The sequence below is a fragment of the Camelus ferus genome, chromosome 23 (genome assembly GCF_009834535.1).
Source record: "Camelus ferus isolate YT-003-E chromosome 23, BCGSAC_Cfer_1.0, whole genome shotgun sequence".
In the NCBI taxonomy this organism is placed as follows: Eukaryota; Metazoa; Chordata; class Mammalia; order Artiodactyla; family Camelidae; genus Camelus; species Camelus ferus.
Genome location: NC_045718.1, coordinates 18,042,730 through 18,066,544, shown reverse-complemented (window position 1 = coordinate 18,066,544; position 23,815 = coordinate 18,042,730). Strand labels below are relative to the sequence as shown.

The window sequence follows — 23,815 nt, the reverse complement described above, 5'->3', positions numbered from 1 at the left end:
AGAGCCAAGGCTAAGGCTTGCCTGTGAAGGGTTCAGCACACGACTTGCTTTCAAGTTCGCATGGTTTCACGGCCAAATGTGCTGGATCCTAGATGGATCTGGGGACCTTTCCCCCAGCATCCCTCCTCCTCCCCCTGGCGCTTTCTGATGCTGGACAAGACTGAAAAGTTAATAATATTGATAATAAAGGCCACTGGCCCTGCACAGCCCTGGTGGTACTACTGCCCTTGTTCAGTGTTAAAGCTAGACGATCATGAAGGCCAACACCCTCTTTATAGGTGAGGTCAGGGGAGATGAGTGAGCAGCTGGGCAATGGCAGGGCCAGGCCTGGAGCCCAGGTCTCCTGAGCCCCGCGGGCTCTCCCTACGGCATCATCTCTTTGCTCCTTCCACAGCTCAGCCTGACTGTGAGTGATGCTCCTGATCTGTCTGCGGGCATCTCCTGTGCCTTTGGGAACCTGACAGAAGTGGAGGGACAGGTATCCGGGAGCCAGGTCATCTGCATCTCTCCGGGGCCCAAGGATGTCCCTGTCATCCCTCTGGATCAAGGTAAGACGTACCTTCTGTGAGAGTCATGTGTGAGGGGCTGTCCGACCAAGGTGGCCAGGACAAGGAGACTCGGGGCATAGGGTGGCAAGGACCAGCACAGAAGTTGCCTGACCAAGTCTGCTTCTGCCAGACACTACTATGGCTTATAAACTTGTTCAAGTTTGAAAACAAACTGCCATGCCCCAAAGCAAAATTCAAGAAGAAAGAACTCTCTGGCTCCCATTTGGCTTAAGCCTGCATAATGTGCAAAGGGTTTTTTCCAGACTTCTTTCCCCTTCTAGGAATAGCGGTGGCCTCAGCCAGTGGTTTTTAGCAGGTTCCGTCCACAGAACTGGGGACTCTGAGGGGTCTTGACCTGATATTTCTGAAAGTCTTTTAGTAACTGAACATATCCAGCCAAGGCCAAGGGCTCTGTGGGATCGGATCCGTCACTCCCTTCCTCAGACGGGGTGTGGGGGTGTCCGGGTCTCAGAAACGCTGGTCGTCAGGAGGGAAGGGACTCTCCTGGAAGGAGGAGATTCAGGCAGGTACCACCTACTGCCTGTGCCCCCAGGGAGCCCTGGAGTGGCTTACCGGTTTGCCCTCAGCCTCTCCCCTGGGCAGCCCTGCTTGTAACCCTTCCCTTTCCTTTTCCTTTTCCCCAGACTGGTTTGGGCTAGAGCTGCAGCTGAGATCCAAGGAGACAGGGAGAATGTTCGTGAGCACCGAGTTCAAGTTCTACAACTGCAGCGCCCACCAGCTGTAAGCACGCCCCTCACAGCGCTCAGGGTGGCTCAGCACCGGAGCCCGAAGGCCACCTCGGCCAGCGCCCTTCTTTACAGACGGGGTCGGGGGGGATGAGTGAGCAAGAGAGTAGCGGCAGGGCCAGGCCAGAAGGATGTGGGTCTGGATACCGGTGTGGGGCTTCTCTAAGTTTCCTGGGGACACACATCATGGCGTATTCACCTCCCAGTCTCCCCGCCAGACCTGGCACGTTGTCAGGAGCAGAGTAATCTCCAGAAACGTTAACTTTTCAGCCATATATTTATTTACTCAGTTAAATTAAACTGAATGGCATTCACTCTCCATGGCCTCTGATCTCACTGTCTCCCTTGCAACACACCTGCCCTCAACTCTTAAGAGTTAAGAGGGTTTGAAGTAAAAGCAAAGGTCATGGCCCAGGAATCATATGGCAAGTTCTCCATTTGAGACCGATTGGTGGTGGCTTTGAACATGGAGATTGATAACCGGTGGAGTTTGGGCACATCATCCTGACCACATGAAGAGGGACTCAGAGATAACACCCGCCGAAGAAAGGCGGGGGTTGTGGGGGGGGGGCATAAAGTAGCCTCACTCCGCACTCAGTAAAAGGACCCAGGCTGGGAGGGGGAGAGGAGGCTTTAAACTCCACTGTGGTCCAAACCGAGCCTTCAGCTTTTCAGAGAGGAGGGGAAACCAGACCAAACCAGGAGCCCTCAGAGGGGCTTAAGTGCAGCCCAGCTGACCTCACCAGCCATCTCCAGCAGCAGGATGGCTGACAATGGGCGCCAATGGCTCGGTGATTTCACAGCTGTGCAGGAAGCTGGGCACACTTCATAAGTAAAAAGCAGAGCCAGGAGTGGAGGAGACAGAGACCCGTACTTAAGTTTCTGCCGGTCATCCCTGGAAATGAAACAGACTCTTGCCACACCACCTGGAAACTCATGCACCATTTGATTTAGAGAGAGAGAAACATGGGTCTCTATAATAGGGTCATACAAGGGCCACAGGACCCTGAACGTTCAGCGAGAAGAGAAATTAAGCAACAGCTTGATGCCAGAGGGAGTTGTAACTGGGACTGGTCTATGGATTCATCCTTCTTGTTACCCAAGACAGGAACCACGTGAGGTCTACATAATAGGCAGGACTCCAGCAGATTCAAGTCTGTAGAATCCAGGCTGTGGGCACGATGGGCGCCCACAGTCCATGTGGGGAGAGGGGCTGTTTGCAGCTAAGCCCTCAAAAAATTTCTAGCCATTAAAGTAGACGAATGAGTCAGTCCTCAGTCTCCCCTTCTCTGATCTTGATTTTCACAATTAGAATCATCTGCTGGAGTTCTAGGATCTCCATAGCAGCTAAGGAAAGAGACACAGCTGAGCCCCATTGGACTAAAGCAACAGATGTGCTGAGAAAGACAGAACAAGTGGTAAAAATGGCCTGGGGGGAGCCAGGGCAGGGCAGGACGGGGCTGAAGCTGAAATGGATAAGATTGCCCCCCTAACCACTGCTCTCCAATCCAGCTAATGCTGTTTTGGGAAATGCAAGTGCCTTGGAGGGAGAACTTCCCAACCTCCTTCTCAGAATCTAACACAGCAGTGATGGAATCCATCGTTTGTGAGCACATCCTCATCTCCATGGAAATCCAGTGTGACGTCACCACTTTCAACCATGGATTACCATATGGCAGTGGACACACAGCAAGTTTTAGCCAAAAAAAAAAAAAAATCAAAATCAGGTTTCCTTGAAAGCAAAGATTTCATTTTATTGCCAAACACCATCTGTCTTCCCTTCTCTACTCCTAGCATTCATAGTTCAAATTTTATCACAGAATCAAGGTCAGGCCTCTCCTTTGACTGTGGTAAACTGAGGCCCACAGGGGATAAGTGTTGCCAGGAAGGTCACAGAATTAACTAGTGTAAGAGCCAGTTCTAGAACCCTGATCTCATTGTTCTTGGTCCATTTTCATTATTTACTTGTTGAGTCATAAGATATTACCAAAAGCCAGTCAGTCTGGCCTGAGCTCAGGAATGACATAACAACGGGCATGTCTAGAAAGGGATAAAAATGATGGGCATGGAGAAGAAGTGTAGACCAGCTGATGTACCCAGTACACTGTGGCGTATTAGCCAGTGACCCCTGGATCAAGTCCCATCCGCCCAAATGCCGTCAGAGCCCCCACCAGGTGGCGCCAGATTGCAGACCTGGCCGTGTCTCTTCCAGGTTGGTCTAGCTGTGAAAGGCTAGACTAGGGGAGCTGGCAAGGAGCAGGAGGAACAACCCCACCTGCAAAACTCATTTCCCTTACAGTAGTCTGATCGCACACAGAGAACCAAGATAATACACATAGAACTCAGGTGACACTGGAGGGAAAGACACGCTTACCGTGGCAAGAAAAGCAGGAGCCACACACGTAGCCTGTTGCTACCTGTGCTTGGCTACTTAGAGAGAGGGACAAAAAGTTACCATTTGCTACCATTTACTGCTCCAAAACTCAGTAACACAGATGATATGAGCCAGTCATTAACATTCAAATGTGGTTTAAGAGCTTGAATTAACAGGTGATTTATGCACTTAAAAATAATACATTTAGCATTGTACTTTTCAAAACCATGTCTTCTACATCATCTTATTTGATGTTAAACAGCCCTGTGGAGTAGAGAGGAGAGTTTTATTACAGACAGGTAAAGAAATTTCAGTTCAAAAGGTAAAGTAACCCCAGTGGCGGTGGCAGAGGAGGAACTGGGACCAGATCTCCTGGCACTCTTTGGGCTACTCTGTCTTGTAAGTGGTGGTATGCTGGCAATCGTTTAACTACCAGAAACCAAGGAGAAAACCCATCAGGTAGCGTTTGCCAATTTCTATGGTGTAAATAATCTCTCCATGGCTGATTTCCAGCTGCTTTCATGATGCCAACCCACTTGCAAAATTCCTTAAAATATAAGTAATTGGCTGTCATAAGTTGCTATAGACCTGCTCTAGCACACCTCTGCTTTCCAAGTTACATTATTCCCATTCTGGGCACATTTTTTTTCTCAATTATCTGGCCCCATGAACATCTTGGAGGGAGAATCCATAGTTCTCAGTGCTTGGGATTAATCTATCCTCCGGGGAGTGAGTCGAGGACAACAGACCTCCATCATGACACATGGGCTCCCTGGTGCCCTCTCCTTCCCTCTCTGCTCCCTGCTCTTTGCCTCTTACTGTCCCTGTCCTTGCAGGTGCCTGTCTTGTGTCAACAGCGCCTTCCGCTGCCATTGGTGCAAGTATCGAAACCTCTGTACTCATGACCCCACCACCTGCTCCTTCCAGGAGGGCCGGATCAACATTTCGGAGGTAAGCAGGGCTCAGCCTGGCAGGGCAAGGTCCCCAGGGAACTTGAGTGGCCCTCCCTTTTCAGATGGGTCTGTCCAGTGGCTTGGCCATCTCCTTGTCCTGGCCCATGTTGGTCTTCTTCCCAGAGATTCTACATGTTAGAAAGCCCTGGTATCATAAAGCCAAAAAAAGGGGCAGCAGATACCCTAGAAAAGAAGACTCTGTGCATTCAAAAGCTTGAGGGGAACTGAGGGTTAGGACTGAAAGCTTAGAGGAAACATATCCAACCAAATAGACTCCGTGGTCTAGAAGAGTGTAGTGAATGGCGTTTATTCTTTGAGTCTAAACCCTTTGCTTGGCTGCAGAGATAGTCTAGTTCAATAGGACATTCACTCTCAACCACTCTTTCATGCCAACCTCCCATCCTAGTCTAAAATTCAATGATTCTTTGACTCTGATGTACTACTGGGTGGGTGGCTTTATAGAAGGAGAGAGACATTCAGCTGGTGAAAAGAACCAGGCCTTGCTAAAAGTTCCATTTTTATGAAATGGCCCACGCTCCATCCCTGAGGCTGGACCCACCTTTGTTATCAACATGGTGAAATACCAAATTGCTTGTCTTTCCAATGAATGTCCCCCGCAATGGGTTTTCATGGAGGTTACAAATTCACAGCATCCCTTAGGACAACGAAGCCTGCTGGGTCCATGTCCCTTTTTTGGCTCTAATGTTTTTCATGCCTCAGGGTGGCTACTGGTTGGGTTTGAACAACTACAGAGATCCTTTGTACCCCCACAAATGCACGTGTGCATAAACACACATTCCCTGCTTGTTCCACCTTTTAGGAAGTCCACAAGTGTAAATGAGTGACGGTGCAGCTTTTGCAGACACTGCTGTAGCGTTATCCATCTCCCTCTGGCACTAGACCGCACGCGCCTTACAGGCGAGGGCTGCATCTTACCTTTAAATCCTCAGCGCCTTTTTCGGTGAAGGTCTGTAGAGCGCATGCGTGAAAGAATAGATGAACCAATGACGACTACACCCAAATGCCATTTGATGGGAAGTGTCCCTTGGATCTGCTTGTCTAAGATTTCCAGAAATAGGGTCTCTTTTGCTTCCTAATCTGGGTCAACATGCTGGTTGCGTCTGTGGATAAACACGAGAAAGTACTGGATGTACATCTGTCAAATCATCATGACGTACACCTTAAATATCTTACAATTTGTCAGTTGTACCTCAATAAAGCTAATTTTAAAAAAAAAATTTAAGAAGAAAGTAGGCCTTGAAAGTTTTCCCACGTATGCACACATGCGTGCATATGTGTGCATGCGTGCATCCCTGCGCGTGCACACTCACACACAGTCTTGAATTCTTAGCTTCTGAAACAATCTGTGTTATGTTTAGCTAGAAAAAAAATGGTATCTGCCTGTCTTGAAAGAGAGAAACTCACATGGTGCCCACAGGCAGCGTTTAAGGCAGACCCGTCCCCAGGTGCCTCAGCAGGATGGAACCGGTTATCTAGTGCCCTGAAGACCTTTCACGGAAGGCTTTTCCTCTAGCCAGTTGGTATGTTTTGATGTATCTGACCTGAAAGCGCCTAGTGGACACCGGAAATTAATCCCAGCCTTGGGATTCTGCAAGAGTAGAATGAGACTGCTTTCAGGCCAACCTTCTCGCCCAGAGGAAAGGACTCATGAGCATAGGGTGTAGGTGGGAGAGGAGGGGAAACCCACTTGGACATCAACAGAAGAACGGCCGGGGGAGGCAAGGCAGCCAGGAAGAAAAGAAGCCACGTGCTGGGCAATGTAGGATCATGATAAATGGCCTCAGAAACTGACCTTCACACTGGCCACTTCCAACTTTCTCAGTCTGTTAATAAACTAAATCCAGGAGGACCACAGAATGCAGAGAGAGAGAATGATTGCAGATGCAGACAAGAAGGAGCAGCTGCTTCATTTTCTCCCAGCTCAGTGCTCCCCTCGGGCAAAGAGAAACCCGAAGCCGAGCCCGAAGGACCGGAGGGGCAGCTGGAGTGAGGGCAGGAGTGTCAGACAGAGCAAGACAAACGAACTCTGCCCCATGTGGAGGCTGGAGGCCTGGGGCCCAGAGGGCTAATTGGAACCATGCCGCCTCCCTCACACCCTTTAGAAATCACTGGAACACAGTTCCCTCTCAGTCACTGAGACCCAAGCATTCCAGAGAGCTGGGCCTGGGAGAAGCTGCTGCCATCCTGAAGTCAGGATTAAATTAATACTGAAAGAGCCCTGGGGGGACACCCAGAGGCGTCGCATCTCCTTTTTCATTTCCTCTCCTTAATGTCCGTTCCTTGGGGTGGGAAAGATGCCTTTGTCTCCATCGCCCGGAGTGGGAATGGGGTGGATTGCTACCCTCTTACTGATTGTCACTGGCCTGCGTGGCCCCAGGGATTGGTTCTCAGCTTAGGAAGCCCAGACTCCATCAGTCCTGACTTTGCCCAGGAAGGAAAATAGGGTGCGGGTTCCCCAGGGGTTGCCAGGGCCACAGCCACTCCCAGCAAACAGCTCCCAGGTCCTGCTCTCTCCCATCAGAGCTCTGCTTTGGGGAAACCCTGCTCCTGAAAATGTGGGTAACAGCAAAGGTGCATGTGTCCAGTTTGAGAGTGGTTCCCCTTACTCTGATGCCCTCAGGTTCTTCTGGGGACTGGAAGGCCCTCAGCTGCCGCTTTGGGGTTCCTGGAATATCTCTTCTACACTTCCAGTAAGCCTCCCCCCAACTTTGGATCAAAATTTTACATCTGTCTACTTCCTAGAAACAATGTATAACCGATTAGCTCCATTGATGTGTATAGCACCGTTAATGTATCACACATTTGCAATTCTCTCACTTGTGACAGGAGTTCTCGAGGGGGGGAGGGGGCTAGTAGCATCAGCATCACTTAGAAACTTGTTAGAAATTCAAATTCTTGGGCCGCGTCCCAGATTAGGCTGAAGATTAAGAACCACTGACATATGGCATCTCAATTGATTCTCGCAGCAGACCTGCAGTTTCTCATAATTCATATTTGACAGATGTAGTAACCAAGATGCTAAAAATTTAGAATTTTTGCCCAAGGCTACAGAGAACTCAGGCATCCAAAAAGGCTGAGTACAGGATGCTTGCTCCAGAAAATCAGGGCTGGGTAGCTTGTCTGTCCCCATGGCCGCAGCCACACTTGCCGGCCTGACCCCAACCCGGCCCTATGCTGTTCGTCGTGAGGGTTCCAGGTGTCAGGGGACCCACACAAACCCATCCCCACAGATGGAGAAACTGTCCATGGAGGACAAGTCAGCAGTGCCATTTCCAGATACAAAGGCGGCCACGCATGAGGTCAGTCTGCCTACTTCTTTCCAGAGGGCTGATGGACCACTTCCAAGCTTAGTCCCAAAAAGAAGTACCACTATGCTAGAATGGATGCAATTCAAAAATAAAAAGATGAGTAGTTAACATTTATTGAGTGTTTATTATATATACAACATTACACATATATTTTATCTCATTTAATCTTAACTACTCTATAAAGTGGATTCTATCATAGATAAATAAACTGAGGTTTAGATAATATACACAATTACCCTGTGATCACCAAGTAAATGCAGAAATCTTGGTTCAGTGTTCCCAAGCTGGCTTGAAATCCTCCGAGCCTGCATTCACACACACACATGAGAAAGACGCAGTAGTGATACTAACATTGTTCATCCAGTTGATTACCCCTTACGACAGACTCCCATGTCCCTCTTGTAAGCAGTCTAGAGTGGTTAGGTATTACTGGTCCCACTTTATAGATAGGAAGCTGAATTTCAATTGAACCGTCCCTTGAGCTCTTTTAAGGTAATAAGCCAGACCTTTCCCCGACTCAGAATCCCTGATGGGGCCCCAGAAATCGCGGCTTCCCTGGGCCAGATCACGCTTGACATGGTGTTAGCAAGTGGGTGTGCGCGGGAGTATGTATGGCTCTCAGCTTTAAAAGCTCATCTCCCTCCATGGCTAAACCAGGCCTAGCGAGATGTAGATACACGAATATCTTCTTTACGCCCTGTCCCAGGGGAAAGATAGAACCAAATAAATCCGATTAGCTTCCCAGGATGCTGGCTGCTCTCTCTCTTTGAAGTCCAGTGGGTGAAGATAATGTCATTTCCACATGGGAGAAGTCGTTTCAGAGGGCTGAAGGTTCCCCAGCGCCAAAACCTGCTGGAGCACAGCTAAACAGAGCGGGCCCTGCGGCCCAGAATCCTACGTCAGGCTTCAGTGCCGGGGGCCTGCCCTCCCTGTGGTCCTGTCTCCTCCTCTCCAGCCTGACCCTCCCCTGGGATGTTCCCAAACAGGACATCCCCTCATCTTAACAGAAGCTCGGGTTGCTGCTAAGGAGGGACTCCCACTGCCAGCTGACCTAGAGACAGAGGGAGCAGTCAGATGACCTACAGAGGTCATTCAGGGGATGTGCAGTAACAATGGGTATCTTAACAAGGTTCACAGCAGTCTTAACATTCTTCAGAAAAAAAGGATAGTGTGATAATTTGCTCTTTTTTTCTTAGGACAGGAAAGTGTGTGTGTGTTGGGGTCGAGAGGGGAGTGTGTTCTTATAGAAGCAAACAGGTTGGAAGTGGCCTTTTGCATCTGATGAAACCCATCACCTTCCACAAGCCCCAGAGGTACTGAAGTTCCAAAAACGTGGCAACGTTCTGGGCTGCCAGCTCTCCTGCACCTGCCTTCAGCCCTCATCACTGCCATTTCCACCCAAGACTCCCTGCTCCCTCGAGATAGTCAACCAGAACCATCTCACATCCCAAAGGGGCTGGATATTCCTCTGTTTCCAAGGAAGAAGAGCGTATACCTGGGCACCAGCCACTTCTTTCATTTGCCCTAGAGAATAGAAGGAGGAATGCTACTCCATCTGGCCTGCGAGAAACACCCAAAAAAACAAGCAAAACCTAAGACATTCTTTTTCTCCTGGGGCTGTCTTAGGGCCCTATTTAGGCATTTGGAAAGTCCCTAGTCATTGTCCTTCAGTTTAGTCCTGAAAGGTCTGAAACAGCAGACCATGGGAATTTTTTCTAAAATTTTAGAATCCCTTGAAAAAACTTACAAAGGTATTTACAAAGCCTACTTATGATTCTCCCAACCTCCAGGCTGGACCTGACTTAGCCCAGCCCAAAGGATGAGGGGGTGTGTAGGTGTGTATTTGTGTGTTTGTGTACATACATACACACACATATTTATTTTTGTCATCATTAAAAGGATTCTACAATCTTATTTACTAATCCAAGACATCATACTCCCCAAAGCACATCTTTAAGACTCTGCTTCTGAAATCTGAATCTGTCCTCCGAGCTCACTAGAGATGAAAAACAACTGGTCATCTTTTATAGTCAATCAACCAGTTCTGATTCTAGAAATCTATTCTTTTCTCTCCCTCCCTCTCCTCCTCCCTCCCTCTCTCTCTTACAGGTACACACACACACACACACACACCCCCCTCATTATACCTCAGCCTTATTTCTAGTCTAAATTAAAATTCTAATTTATTAGACTCGGTGGGGATTTTTTAGCCACTGACAGGAAATAGTGTCTCCTTTTCCATGGGATGCCTGGGTTTCCCTGAAGTGGTGTTTTTTTTTTTTTTTCTTGGCTATAAATATATGAAAGATGCTGTCAAGAGTGCCCTCAGGGAACAAAAGTAAAAGTGCAGCAAAGAGCAAATTTATGAGTTGGCGGCTTGAGTGACTGGCTTCTAAACAGGGACCCATCTGTTCTGGGGCTGCCTTATGATCCTGTCTCTTGTGGAAGACTTGCCTGCTTGGGGTCCTCGCGTGCAATCACCAAGGGATGGCACCATGACCCCGGAGGTTCCGCCAGGCTCTCCTAGATTAGGTTTCTGTGGGAAATTTCCCCTGGACCCAGCTTTTTATAAATCCTCATGATTCCTTAATAGATACGGACATGCCAATTTAGTAATCCTATGACTCCGGAAACAGTGACTATTTCCAACTCCAGCTTTGGGAGTTCAAGTCCTGTGTCAAGTCTCTTGATGTGCAGAAGGCAGGGCATTAACCTCATCTCTAAAGAATCCAGGAAGTTGGAGCTAGAAGGAAAGTTTGGGATCTCTTTGCCTGTTGCTTTATTTTCTTCTTTTCCATCTACCTGCCCACAAGCAATGACCACGTGTCCACTACCTGTCAGGAACAGGCATAAAGCCTGGGGATACAGAGGTGAATAAGAAAGAGGCAGCTTAATTCTCAGGGCTCACAGCCCAGTGAGGAAGACAAGTCAATGAGAAACCGTAGTTCTGCGGGCTACACAGGATCGTGGGGGAATACTTCTACGGCATCCGAGGGTCAGTGCAGGGAAAGGCGCAGGGATAACTTCACAAAGAAAGAGCTGCAGAGTGGAGTTCGAAGGTTAAGACAAAATCAGCTAAAGAGGTGCTGAGTCAGGGGCCAGGAGGAAGACTGGGGCAGTGGGTGGAAGGTGAGTGTTTCTGTGGAGAGAAAAGCGTCTTCAAAAGACCAGAGGTTGATGGATGAGGAAGACCGCCCTTCAGATCTAATCTTAAATTCAGTCTGGCTGGACCAGGATGCAGGAGAACCTCAGGGTAAGAGGGAGGCAGGGCCCAGATCGTGAAGGACCGGCTCCTGAGGCCCAGAGAAAAGAAGCCACCGCCTAGCCCCACACTGAGTGAGATGCCCACCGGCTAAGGCCGTCCATCGTTCAACATCTGTGGTACCGAAGGCTTCTTACCAGGGCTCGCCTCTGGCATTAGGGGAGGGACAGTTTCTTGTTCCTGACCGTCCTACATCTTGAGGAAGTTCAGCATCCTGCCCCGCTCCAGCACTAAGTGCCAGTAGTGCCCCCTGCAGGTTAGCAACATATCAACCCCCACACCTTCCCAAAAGCTCCCTCTGAGACCCACCACCACCACTACGGAGAGGAAGGGGACAGGGAGAGAGGCACCCCCTTCAAGACTTTACCCCATGGATACCTGGAGACAGGAAACGATTGCACATCGAGGAGGCTGACTGTCCTCATTCCCAGAGAACACCAGGCACTGTCTTTCCCCAGAGGGAGAGAGGAAAATTGGGCAAGGGTTGGAGCGGTGGGGAGGTGGTCATTTGACCTCTGGAGAAGCAGCATCTAGGAGAAGAACTGAGAGAAATCAGCCTCCTCTCTCCCTTCCTCTCTGCCCTGGCCCTTCCCAACCCCTCCCCTCCAAGACTTTCTTTTTCTGTTTTGTTTTCCAAAGCAACATGGTATTCACGCAGGGCCTGGTAATGAAATGAGATAAAAAGCCAGAGCAAGTGTTTAGAGCATTGCTGGGAGGGCTTGGTCCACCTCCTGGAAAGGCCCGCTCAGTCGGGGCTGGGAAGCTGAGGCCGCCTGATAACAGAACAGAAGGCCTCGGGCACGGACAGTGCGGGGGGGCGGGGGCTGGAGCGGGTGTGGAGGGGACCAGATGAAACCGAAAGGTGGGGGTCCCAGGCTGGGAACGGAGACGTGTGGAGCCTTTTATCTTGTGCTTCAGAAGGTAAAATCCACAGCCTGCCATACCGGCGCTTGAAAATTAATTCCTAAATTGTAACATGCACAGCAGCTGCAGGACAACATGTGGGCTGGGGATGAGGCTGTCAGACCCTGGGGGCTAAAAGGCTCCATTCTCCCTGCTGACCCCACCTGCCCCTTCAGTGAGGTACGTCCCTGTGGGCGGCCCACCTGGATGCATCCAGGGTCTGTCCCCCGGCACAGGCTCAGGAGGGGACGAAGCTGTGAGCCAGGGCAGACAGAGGCTCTCTGCTTGCTCCGTAGGACTGTCCCCAGCTGGTGCCCACGGAGGAGATCCTGATACCAGTCGGGGAGGTAAAGCCGATCACCCTCAAGGCTCGAAACCTGCCCCAGCCTCAGTCCGGCCAGCGAGGCTATGAGTGCGTCTTCAACATCCAGGGCGCCGTCCACCGGGTCCCCGCCCTGCGCTTCAATAGCTCCAGCGTCCAGTGCCAGAACAGCTCGGTAAGTGGGCACGAGATCCAGCCTTGCCTGGAGCAGGGCTTTCTCTCGTACCCGAGCCAGGGCCTCAGTCTGGCCTGCCCCGGCTTCTGGAAACTTCCAGGTCCACAGGCTGGCTGGCATCCCGCATCCCCAGGGACAGAGGAGTGTGCAGGAGCCCAGGGTGCCTCCACAGACCAGAGCAGGCTGACGGTGATGGAGGAGGTGGAGGGCTGTGAGGACCCTCACCCTCACGGCATAAGCTGAGAGCTTCCTGCCCTTCCTACGTTGAAAGAGCGCCTCTTGGCCTTTTTGGTGAAACTCCGGCCAACACCAGTCAACTCAGCCGCAAACCCTGCCCCATTTAGGGAGTAGATACACCAGCGGGTGGGCGCCACACGGGGGGAAAGCTGCAGGAGAGGGAGGCCAGCAGAAGGACAACGGCACCAGGGAGGTGGGGAGGGAGGAGGAGGGAGTGATGAACTTCAGGAGCAGCAAGGGTTAAACCAATCCCGAGTGCCAGACAGAGAGTGCGAGGCGTTTAATTATAATGCTAGCCCGGAGAAGATCTTTTCATCTGCCAACTCCCTGTCTCCGACTGTGGGGGGTCAGCTGGGAGATGGGGGCCGGGGGTGATGTGACAAAGGTGCAGAGGGAAGGTAATTCGCCTGGGAGAGATAAAGAGGATCTGGGCCCCTTATCAGGGAGCTGTCAGATTCCCAGTTCACGGGCGCTTGATAGAATTTGTAATCGGTGGAAGGCCGCCAAGCACCCGGGGAAGGTGGGATGAGAAAGCAATGGAGCACAACAAAGGGAGGAAGGCAGGCAGGAAGGGCTGGGGGCAGGAGGGCTGACAGTGACAGGCCCTGCAGCTACGTGGCCGGCTGGGCAGTCCCCACGGAGGGGATTCCCAGGGGTCTCCTTCACGAAGGCGCAGGGGCTGGGGCCTCTGAGTATCTGAGGGCTTAAGAGTCCTCGGTGGGATCAGCATGGGAGAGAGTCCACTCCTGGCCACAGCTTGGGGCCTTAAATGGTACGGCGGATCAGATCTCCGCCCAGAAAGTTCTGGGCACTTTCCCTAGTGGACTCTTGACCAAGTGAAACACACGTGCAGGAAGAAAGGGCCACCACAGGGCCAACTAAGCAAGACACCACTGCTTGTCAGGCACATGCTGTGCTCAGGGCTCTGTGGGGTTTACAGAGCAGGACGTGAACTTCCTAGAGCGACGAGGCGTGCGTGTGAAAGGATGCGAAGCAGCTCCCAGGAAGTGCCCCGCGTTAGACTAGAAGAGTGAAGGTGGGTTGGAGGATGGAGGCTGTCGGGAGAGGGAGGCATTCGTTCTGAAATGTGTACTGAACAGGCACACAGAGAGGAGCTTAGGCAAGTTTGCTCGGAGACAGGTGGCTTCACAGATTTCTGGAGGTGAGCACTGGAAGAGAAGATCGGAGATTTAAGCTTGGATTGGATTTAGGAGGCATTCCTTGCCAACTAAGGAGTTTGAGATGGATCCTGTTGGCATTAGTGACTGGGAGTCAGGGGGATGGCACTGTTGGGATAATTGGATGGATGTCTGTGGTTTCTGTTTCTCCCTCTTCTTCTCTCTCAGCCAGGGAGGAATCAGAGTCCCTGGTTTCTTTCCTAGTCGCCTGAGGTGCCAGCTGCAGCCCTGACACCCGTGATTAAAAGCCTCACAAGCGTGTGTCCCTGCCCCTCTCCCCACAGTACCAGTACGACGGGATGGACATCAGCAACCTGGCTGTGGACTTCGCCGTGGTGTGGAATGGCAACTTCATCATTGACAACCCTCAGGACCTGAAAGGTGAGCAGCTGATTCCAGGTAGAGTTTTGATCTCTCGGCAACCCCGGAAAAGACCAGGGCTGGAGGGATCAGAGCCGGCTGGCTGCTGTGCCGTGAATAATACACTCCCTTTGTCAGCGGAGCTCTTCAGAGGATCCTAAAGCAACATTTGGCGCCATCAAAGGCGCCCTGTTGGGAACCCTGTTTTATTACAACCAGAGCATCCGCCTGGCGGCTGCCGGCCTCATCCTCATCACATTTTCCTTTGGCTCCCGGAGACTTTGAAGTGTCTGTGGAACCTGACCAGGAGAGCAGCAGGCAGGAACGTCCTGCCAGTTTCCCTGGAAATGGAGACATTGTTTCCAATCAGGTTCTGGTTCCCTGTCCTTGGCCCCGGTCACCACACAAAGGAGGTTTGTAAGGCTGCTCCCCTGGTCCTGAGGTGGGCGGAAGCGTCCAGCATGCCGACTCGAGAGAACAGCTGCTTCAAGGAAGCTCAGGGAGGAGCTGGGCTGATGCAGGAGGGGCGTTCCTGAAACCCCCTCATTCATTCCTGCAAATTCATGTGGAAGTCCTCCTGGGTGCCAGGCAAGCTGCCTTGGTCCTGCATTCCTCCTAGCTCTTGGGAATGACAAAAGGGACTCCGGTCTGATGACCCCTCACTCTGGCTAGGCACCCACCAAGTGACTAATTTGAGATTATCTCCCTGACCATCACAACTCTGAGAGGCAGGTACTAGTCTTATCCTCATTTTGTAGATAAGGAAACTGAGACCCAAAGAAGTTAAGAGCTGGACCAAGAGTGCACACTTCGGCAAAATACACACTAAAATTGGAACAAAGCACAGGATCAGCATGACCCTTGCTCAAGGATGACAGGCAAATTCACGAAGCATTCCACATTTTTAAGACAAAGACCGCATAGTATCACTTATATGTGGAATCTGAGAAAAAGAAGTCCAACTCACAGAAATAGTGGAAAAGAGGCTGCCAGGGGCTGGTGGGTAGGGGGAATAGGGAGAGGCTGTTATGGGTACAGACTTTCAGCTATGAGATGGATTAAGTCTGAGGATCTAATGTCTAACGTGGTGGCTATAGTTGATAACGCTGTGTTGTATAATAGACATTTGCTAAGAGAGTAGAACCTACATGTTCTTAATGTACATGTGTGTGTATGGTGATGGATGTGTTTATTAACTAAATGGGAGGAATCCTTCACTCTTTGTATGTATAGCAAATCATCACGGTATACACTTTAAACATTGTATATTTTTTTGTCAATTTTATCTCAGTGAAACTTAAAAAAAAAAAAAGAAAGAAACAGACCCAGAGTCAGATAGTAAGAGCCAGGATTTGAACCAAGACAGTCTAATTTAGAGTTCATGTGCTTAAGCACATCACTGTCTCTCCCAGAGGCTCAGACCACTGTGGGATGTGAAACTTCCTCCCCCAGAACCCTATTCCCCACCGACCCCACCCCCCTCACCATAAGCCACATCTCACCACATTCCAAGTAGCTAGGGTTGTCACAAGATTCAGCCTCAGCCTAAGGGTCACCCCATGGGCGCAGAGAGAGGGACCAAGGCCACAGTAGGACCTGCAAGTGTTTCAGCACCTATCCCCGATGTCACTTTGCCTGTCCCCGATGCTGCCGTGAAAATCGATTCTGCTTAGGCTAGGAGAGGTTTGGTATGATTTGGTTTGGTTTGGTTTGGTTTTTCTACTTCCCCTCCTACCCAGGCCAGATATTCTCAGCACTAAGAGAGAGACATTTCCCCTGCTGAGGATCTGGGCTTAGTTCCCAGAGGTGGCCTTTGCATCTGGAGCCTGGAGGAAAAACGGCCACATCCAAGCTGTCACGTCAGAACCCTCTCTTGTGGTGCCCGACAACTTTTAAGCAGCTCCTGAGCACACAGGCGGCAGCATCCTCACATGCGCCACCGTCCCAGAGCCCAGCTGTTCCTGGAGGCTGTGCACTGTGTGATATAGAGAGAAGGCCACAGAGCTTAAGGACTCGGATTCTAGAACCCAACATACCAGGGTCCAAATCCGGGCTCTTTCACTGATGGCCGTGAGAACTCAGACGAATCACGGTGACTACTCTCTACATCCCAGCTTCCCAATCTGAGAAGTGGGGGGAAGGATGCGCACCTCTCAGGGGCATCAAGAGGGTCAAACGAGAAGTTAGATGTGGACCATTTGTGGATATTAATAAATGCACAACGTGGACTTACTCATTTTAAGATTCCCATTTCCTGCCCTCTGCCATAAGAAGCCATAGGCATGAGGATGTTTAAATACAGTCCCTGCGTGGCAGAGCAGAGGAACAGGATGAGGACCCATGGAAGAATTAAAAATTACCCCTCCCCTGGGGTATGCCCCTGACCCCAGAGGCAGGCCGCCCAGGCCTGAGAGCTTATGTCTGCTTGACCAGAAGAGTTGAAAAATGGCTTTCCGAGTTTTCTGCATCTGGAGAATTCCACTGGGACTCTGAATTCAGAACACCAGTAGACAACAAATAAACCTCAAGCTCACAAAACGCAGTTCTGCTGGCTGGCCGGCCTGTCTAGGGCTTCCACATCAGTAAGAGACAACAGCAAAGCGTTTGCAGGCTCCAAAAGCGGCCTGTTAAGGAGCCAGTTTGTCCTCTCTGGGGACATCCTTTCCACCTACAGAGCCGTGAACAGGACTCCGTCAACCCTCTTTCCTCCACTCTGCCAGGCACCTAGTCTTCCTTGAAGCCCCAGCTGACTCCTCTCCCAGCCTCACCCAGTCCCCAGTGTGCCAGGCGAGATGCCTCTCTCCTCTCAGGACCTGCACTGTGGCATCACAGCGAGTCGGAATTGCAGCATCCCAGCTTGGGACACTAACCTCAGTAAATCCCAAGAGTCATTATGTCGCTCTTTGAGCTTCATTTGTGCTTCAAATGGGACAGTCAACCCTTACCTCTTCCGACGAGGGCCACATGTGAGAGGAAGAGAAGCAGCAGGATAAGAATGTAGTTTGAGTTCGAAGGAAACGATAATAAGTGTGTATCAAATATGCGATATGTTACAGGCACTGTGCTAAGCACTGAATATACATCGCATTCAAACGTCACCAAAAACGATGATTATCACCAGGTTATAGATGAGGTACAGAAGGTTCAAAGAAGTTAAATTCTTTGTCACGTTGCTAGCAAGTGGTGACGCCACAATTAAAGCCCTGATCCAATGAATATGGAGCCAGAACTCTTAAATAATAGTATTTTCTGTAGCAGCCTTTAAAAGACTGCTGAGAGGCTCAATTTATTATTAATTCCCCATCAATTATTCTTGCAATGATAATGATGATCATTGGTGTTATCCGTGGTTGGGGGCGGTTTCCATCACGCCTGCAAGAAGAGGGTAAATTGTGAGACGTTCTCTGCAATCCCAGCTGTGACTGCTCCCCCCACCCTTCTCATTGCAGTTCATCTGTACAAGTGTGCAGGCCCAGCGGGAGAGCTGTGGCCTCTGCCTCAAGGCCGACCGGAAGTTTGAGTGTGGCTGGTGCAGCGGTGAGCGCAGGTGCACCCTCCAGCAGCACTGTACCAGCCCCTCCAGCCCCTGGCTCGACTGGTCCAGCCACAACGTTAAGTGCTCCAATCCCCCAAATCACCGAGGTGAGTCCCCCAAGTTCCCAGAGTGGGACGGGAGAGCCAGGAGCTGACCCCAGGGCAGCGGGAGAGGAGTGTAAAAGTTGAATGTTTGTGGAAGAATTCTTGGCATAGAGTGAGTTTAACGTGGGGATGTATAAAGCCTCCCATGGGTTTCTCAATGGCCTGTGTCCAGGCGTAAGTGACAAACGTATGGAAGTGTATCCTCCTGCTCGCGCACAAAGGCGTGAGCACATCTGTGTGCACGGGCACACGAGAGAGGCAGAACCAGCCCAGCCTCCCTGCCAGGCTGGCTGAGGCAGGTGTGGACAAGAAATTGGCGGCATGGTGGGTGAACATTTCAGAAAACAGGTTTAGCTTTTCTCACAGAAACATGATGTCAGGAGCTGCAATTAGCTCAGAGTTGCAAAGTTGAAAGCGGAAGGGGAGAGTGAAGGCAGGCACTCCATTAGCCACCGTGCCATTTCCCCAGGTTCACTCTCTGTCCCAATTTGTTTGTGCATTTTAATGGAAAGAAATAGGTAATTAATTATCCTGGAAAAAATGATGTTTCCTGAATAGTAAATTGCAAAGGAAGATGAATAGATGATGTGAATGAACTTGCAGCTGCTTGGGATTTGAATGGCTGGGGACAGGAATAGTTGTATTTAACTTCGGTCGCATTATGCACTCATCACTCTTCACTGCTCCCTATTCACCGAACGACCGTCGCTTGTGTGTTGAAATTAATTGCACATTCCTTTCGGTGACTAGAAATAGGGGCCAGGGCAGGTACCACTGTGATCTGCACGTTTAAGGAAGCAAGAAGGACTGCTCCTTCTCTGCCTCTTCTCTGAGCTGCTGCGGTGTCCCTTTCCCAACCTCATTTTCCCTGCTGGCCAGAGAAAGCTCACCCAACCCTCACCTCTGTTACCGAGGGTTGGGAAACTTGCAGGACATCCCTATGATCGTTCTTGAAGCTTCAGCTCAGTAAAAAGGGAAAAGTCTCGCGACTGAACGAGCGTTGTTAGCCTCCAATAACTCGGGCTGTTTGACAAGGGAGCAGATCTTTGTTTAGTGTGCTGGGCACAGTCTCATTTAATCCTCGCAACCACCACAAGAAGTAAATATTCTTACCTCCGTTTTACAGAGGAAGAGAACGAGGCTCCAAATTCACACAGCTATTAAGTGGCAGAGTTGGTATTTCAGCTCAGGTTTATTTAATCATAAAACCATTTTTAAAGTCTCTATGATTTGCCCAAGTGACATAAAACAAGAAGTGGTGCTTTTCTTTCCTTGACATCGGACCTTCTAGAGGATGCGGACCAGATACATGCCTCCATCCACAGGACAGCATCTCCCAGGGACAGCGCGGCGCTATAGGAGAGTTTCCCGCCACCCAGGTGGGAAGATGTTAGGAGGGTGCAGACACTGCACCTCAAAGACTGGGCTTCCTCCATCCCATTTTTCTCTCGGCCATGGCTAGCGATGGTACCGACTGACTCTCTCCTGTGTCTGTCTCACAGGGAAAGTGTTTGCCAGGACTGCTGGTGGTGCCCCAGCCTCTGCCCTCAGACAGCTAGCTCCCCGAGCTGCTCAGAGCTCCATGCCTTCTCCCTGATTCTAGTAATTTCCAGCAACAACTGGCCTGAGAACTTGCTCTGTTCTGTAATTCTTCTTGCTGCCGCAGTTGTCCACCTCTCTGTCCTCTGCACCTGTGGTTTAGGGGAGCCTAAATTAGGCAGGGAATGATTTCCGTCAGCTCCCCTCAGCTCCCCCAGCCCTGGCTGCTGCCCCAGCCCCATCCAGTCCCAGACTGGCAGGAGGCCCCCAGCCCAGCCCAGGGGCAGGCTTCCCTGCTCTGCCTCAGCCGGCCCTGCTCGCTGACTGGGGACTGACAGGCTGTTCTGTTCACAGAGGACACCCAGGCACACGATGCTAATTAACCCCCTGAGGTAATTAGACTGTAATTGATTTTCCCAGGGAATGTAGCAGCAGGAGTCGGAGGCCCTGAGCAGTGGGGTCTCCTGTTGGGGTTTTTCAAGTAGAGGCTATGGAGGAAGGAAGAGCACCTTGGGGGAGAGACAAACCCACGCTGGGTCTCCAGCCACACTCGGGACAGCATTCTGGACAGGACATGTGGAGGGAGGAGCCAGGGCTGGAATGTTTTATTCGCTTTCATTCTGCATCTCCCACCCCCAGCCTATCCTCTGCTCCCTGTAAAAGTCATACTGAATTTTTTTTTAACTTTTCACGTTTGAAATAATTTCAGACTTTTAAAACGGTGCGAAAATAGTACAAAGAACTTTTTTATACCCTTCACCCAGATTCTCCCAAATTAACATCTTACATAACCACAGTACAATTATCAAAATCAGGAAATTAACAATGATAGAATAAAGCCATCTAATACACATGTCCTAGTCACATTTGCCAGGATTTCTGGTCCAGGATCCAGTCCACAATCACGTGTGACAGTCCACCGTCAGGGGTCCTCTGAGCTATAATCCTCAGTCTTCATCTTTCATGACCTTGACACTGGTGAAGAGCATAGGACCATATTTTGCAGAATGTCCCTCAATTTGGATTTGTCTGATATTTCCTCATGATTAAATTCAGGTTATATATTTTGGGCAAAGAACACTAAAAGCCAAATGGGCTTTTAAAAGGGCACAGGAGCCAACTTGATTTGGCCCTAGTGGCCAAATCTGGGACAATGTGAGCAAGAAAATACATAATTATACTAATGGACTATATGCAAGAGAATAAAATAAGAATCTATGACCCTTATTAGGTATAAATAAATAGACAAACAAATAATTAATGTGAGAGAGAGGAAGTTCTTTATACTGGAATTCCAACTCATAAATGTAGAAGGACTTAGGGAAATAAGAAAATCACCATTTGGCCAAATTCACAGTACTAATTATTTCAGGCAGGAATTCACTTAAATTAGTGAATAAAGTATAATGAGAAATAGGATATTTACATAGTCTCAAGCTATCTCCCCGTAAGATATGGATTATACAACAAGACAAATAGTACAAAGAACTTTCATAAACCCTTTACAGTGAGGGAACCTGGTAGACAGAACCTTAACCAAGTTAACATCACCAGTAATGGAAAGAATCAACTTTAGACACCTCTCTGTAAGATGCCCTGAGGAAACAGCCTCACTTCTATGGCATTTATTACCAAAAATGTATAATTTGTTAAAGGTAACTTTTAAGAAGAATTAACCCATTTTCTTTACCTCAGCTTTCTTGGCTAATTCCTTGGTGTTGGCATAGATCTTTTTCTTAATAATCGGAATTCTATGAGCCCCGTGCCCTTTTATACGTACCTCCCTCTTGTCTCTGGCCCTTCCCTATCTTCAAAATGTGTAGCCCCTCAGCACAACCCCACATGCAAACAGAAGCCATTTACTACTAAGATTTTTCCTGAGGGAGAAAAGAGAGGGATTCTCTGAGGGCCCCAGATGGCTGCCGGGAGCGGCAGCATTTCCAGTGCTGGAAACAAGCGGGGACCAGACTGGTGCTGTCCTGCCCAGGGGCAGGGAAATTCGATGAGCTGACCACGAAGGAGCCTTTTCCTACTTTAGGAAAAGGAGTGAGCTCAAGCTTAGTTGAATGAACAGCTGTGTTCTTCCCTGAACCCCTCCTTACCCACTGTCTCCATGGCAACCAAGCCCTCCCCTGGAGACCCATCTTTTATGGCAGCTCCATGTAGGACAAGCCTTAACAGCCGATTGAATTTCCCAGTTTGCATCAACTTCAGGTTAGGACCCCCTCAGGACTCACCGTCTGCTTCTTCTCAGCCAGTCCTTGGTGTGATAATGACGCTGTCCCCCGTGGGAGGCAGCCCAGGCTGCTCCCATTCCAGCCAGTCATCCCGGGCGTCTGTGCCCGTGTCACCTGTTCAGCCCCCCAAACAGGAGACGTGCAGAGGTTTGGAAAGCCCGTGAGGCGCCGAGCCCGCCACGTGTCTGTTCTTCCCAGCATGTGCTTCAGGACCTACTGGGACGTCACAGAGAAGGAGATCAGGACCATCCCGTAGAAAGGAAGGAAAGCCCAGAGACAACATTTCCCAAGAAACCGTGAGTGGATAGCCTGCAGCAGGAGAGGAAAAGAGATCAGACACATTCTTGAGAAGAGAAATTTAGGAAGGGCCAAGGGGCTTTGGAACTCATGGGACAGAGGTCTCCACTCACAGTGGGTGTGTATCGGTCCACTGGGGCTGCAGTTACAAAGCATCACAAACTGGAGGGGTTAAAGAACAGCAGTCTGCTTTCTTACTGCTTTGGAGGCCAGAAGTCTGACATTCAGGCATCAGTAGGGTTAACTCCTTCTGAGGGCTGAGGAGAAGCATCTGTTCCACGCCTTTCTCTTGGCTTCGGGTAGTTTGCAGCAATCTTTGGCGTTCGCTGACTTGTAGAAGTGACAGCCCAACCTCTGCCTTGTGTCCACACGGTGTTCTCCCTGCGTGCGTGTCTGTCACCAATTTTTTTTTTTAAATAAGGATCCCAGTCACATTCAATTAAGGCCCACACCAACGGCCTCATTTTAACACGATTACTGCTATAAAGACCTTCTCTGCAAATAGGAAGTCAACATATGAATTTGTGGGAGATAAAATTCAACCCACAACAGAACATTCTGAACAAAAGGAGGACACGCCACAGTTCTAAGGAATTAATTCACCCATTAATTGTTCATTTAATGAGTGGCTGCCATATGCCAGGCACTGTGCTAGGACTGGCAGTTCGCACATGGATAAATTAGTCCTGGGGTGGAGGCAGTGGGATGCAGCCAGCCTATCCCTGAACATGGGCCACCTGGAGGAGGCTGGAAGCTGCTTGCCCTGCCGACTGCCCTGCTCCTTCCAAAGGGCCTCAGACAGAGATTTCTACTCTACATCCTTTGCAGTTGGCTTCTATTTGGAAAGAGAACTGCAAAAGGAACCTAGGTCTCCACTCCTAACGAGGACACCAACCTCAGGCCAAGGACATGAATAAGATGAGGCACATTCTAGTTCTGGGAGCCTTAATCATAATAACTTTTCTTTAACAAGACACTACTATGTCCAGAACCAAGTGATTCGCCCACCTACTCCTCCTTACCACCCTGCGAGATGGCTAGAATCATCTCCATTTAAGAGCTGGGGGAACAGTGCTTAGGGGAGTAAATAATTTGCCCAAAGTTGCACATCTGGTTAGTGTCAGAACAAATTCAAGACTAGGGCCTTCTGACTGCAGAATGCTGATCTGCTCCACCACTCCACGCGACCTCTATTGCTCAGAGGGGTGGAGAAGTTTTCCCTGGCTATGCATTTTCCCACCTCACCCCATCCTAAAAACACCTGTGCCCAGGACCTGACTCCTCTTGGAAGGTCTCAGGAGATGCCAGACAAACTGGGAACATTAGCTACCCTTTTAAGCCTTCACCTGTCTTCCTAAAGATACTTAGTTCCACACTTATTCCTATGAGTAAGGGAGCAAAAGGGAAAAGCACTTGGGGGCACTTTTAAGCTTGAGGCGATCACCTCTTGCATGTGCAGAGGAGCTGTTACTTTAATTGTGTGCTTTGTAAAGCTCTCCGACTCGGTTTGGTCAGTTTCTGATTGTGTCTATCAATGGGATGGTGGTTACAGTGAAGGTTGCTCTGATGGCTCTGACTTCTCGAACATTCCAGCCTGATGGGAGAGCCCAGAGGATAAAGCCCACGTGAGAACAGAGATCAGGGTGAAGTAAAGGCAAAGGAAGCTTGGGATGCAAGGGACAAATCCCTGGTATTGGGGTCTCAGGGAGTGACCAG

The 23,815-nt window shown here is 49.9% G+C and overlaps 1 protein-coding gene and 1 pseudogene across 1 annotated transcript in view; both read left to right on the top strand.

Moving 5' to 3' along the window:
* Window positions 1-23,815, top strand: part of PLXNA2 (plexin A2) — a 203,253-nt gene that overhangs the window by 138,357 nt on the left and 41,081 nt on the right. The window contains 8 exon segments of the mRNA XM_032467086.1: window positions 395-548; window positions 1,193-1,289; window positions 4,505-4,619; window positions 12,412-12,612; window positions 14,312-14,408; window positions 17,837-17,856; window positions 17,858-18,013; window positions 18,015-18,029. Of these exon segments, the coding sequence (XP_032322977.1) occupies window positions 395-548; window positions 1,193-1,289; window positions 4,505-4,619; window positions 12,412-12,612; window positions 14,312-14,408; window positions 17,837-17,856; window positions 17,858-18,013; window positions 18,015-18,029 (855 nt within the window).
* LOC116659436 lies at window positions 15,195-15,293 on the top strand (annotated as a pseudogene).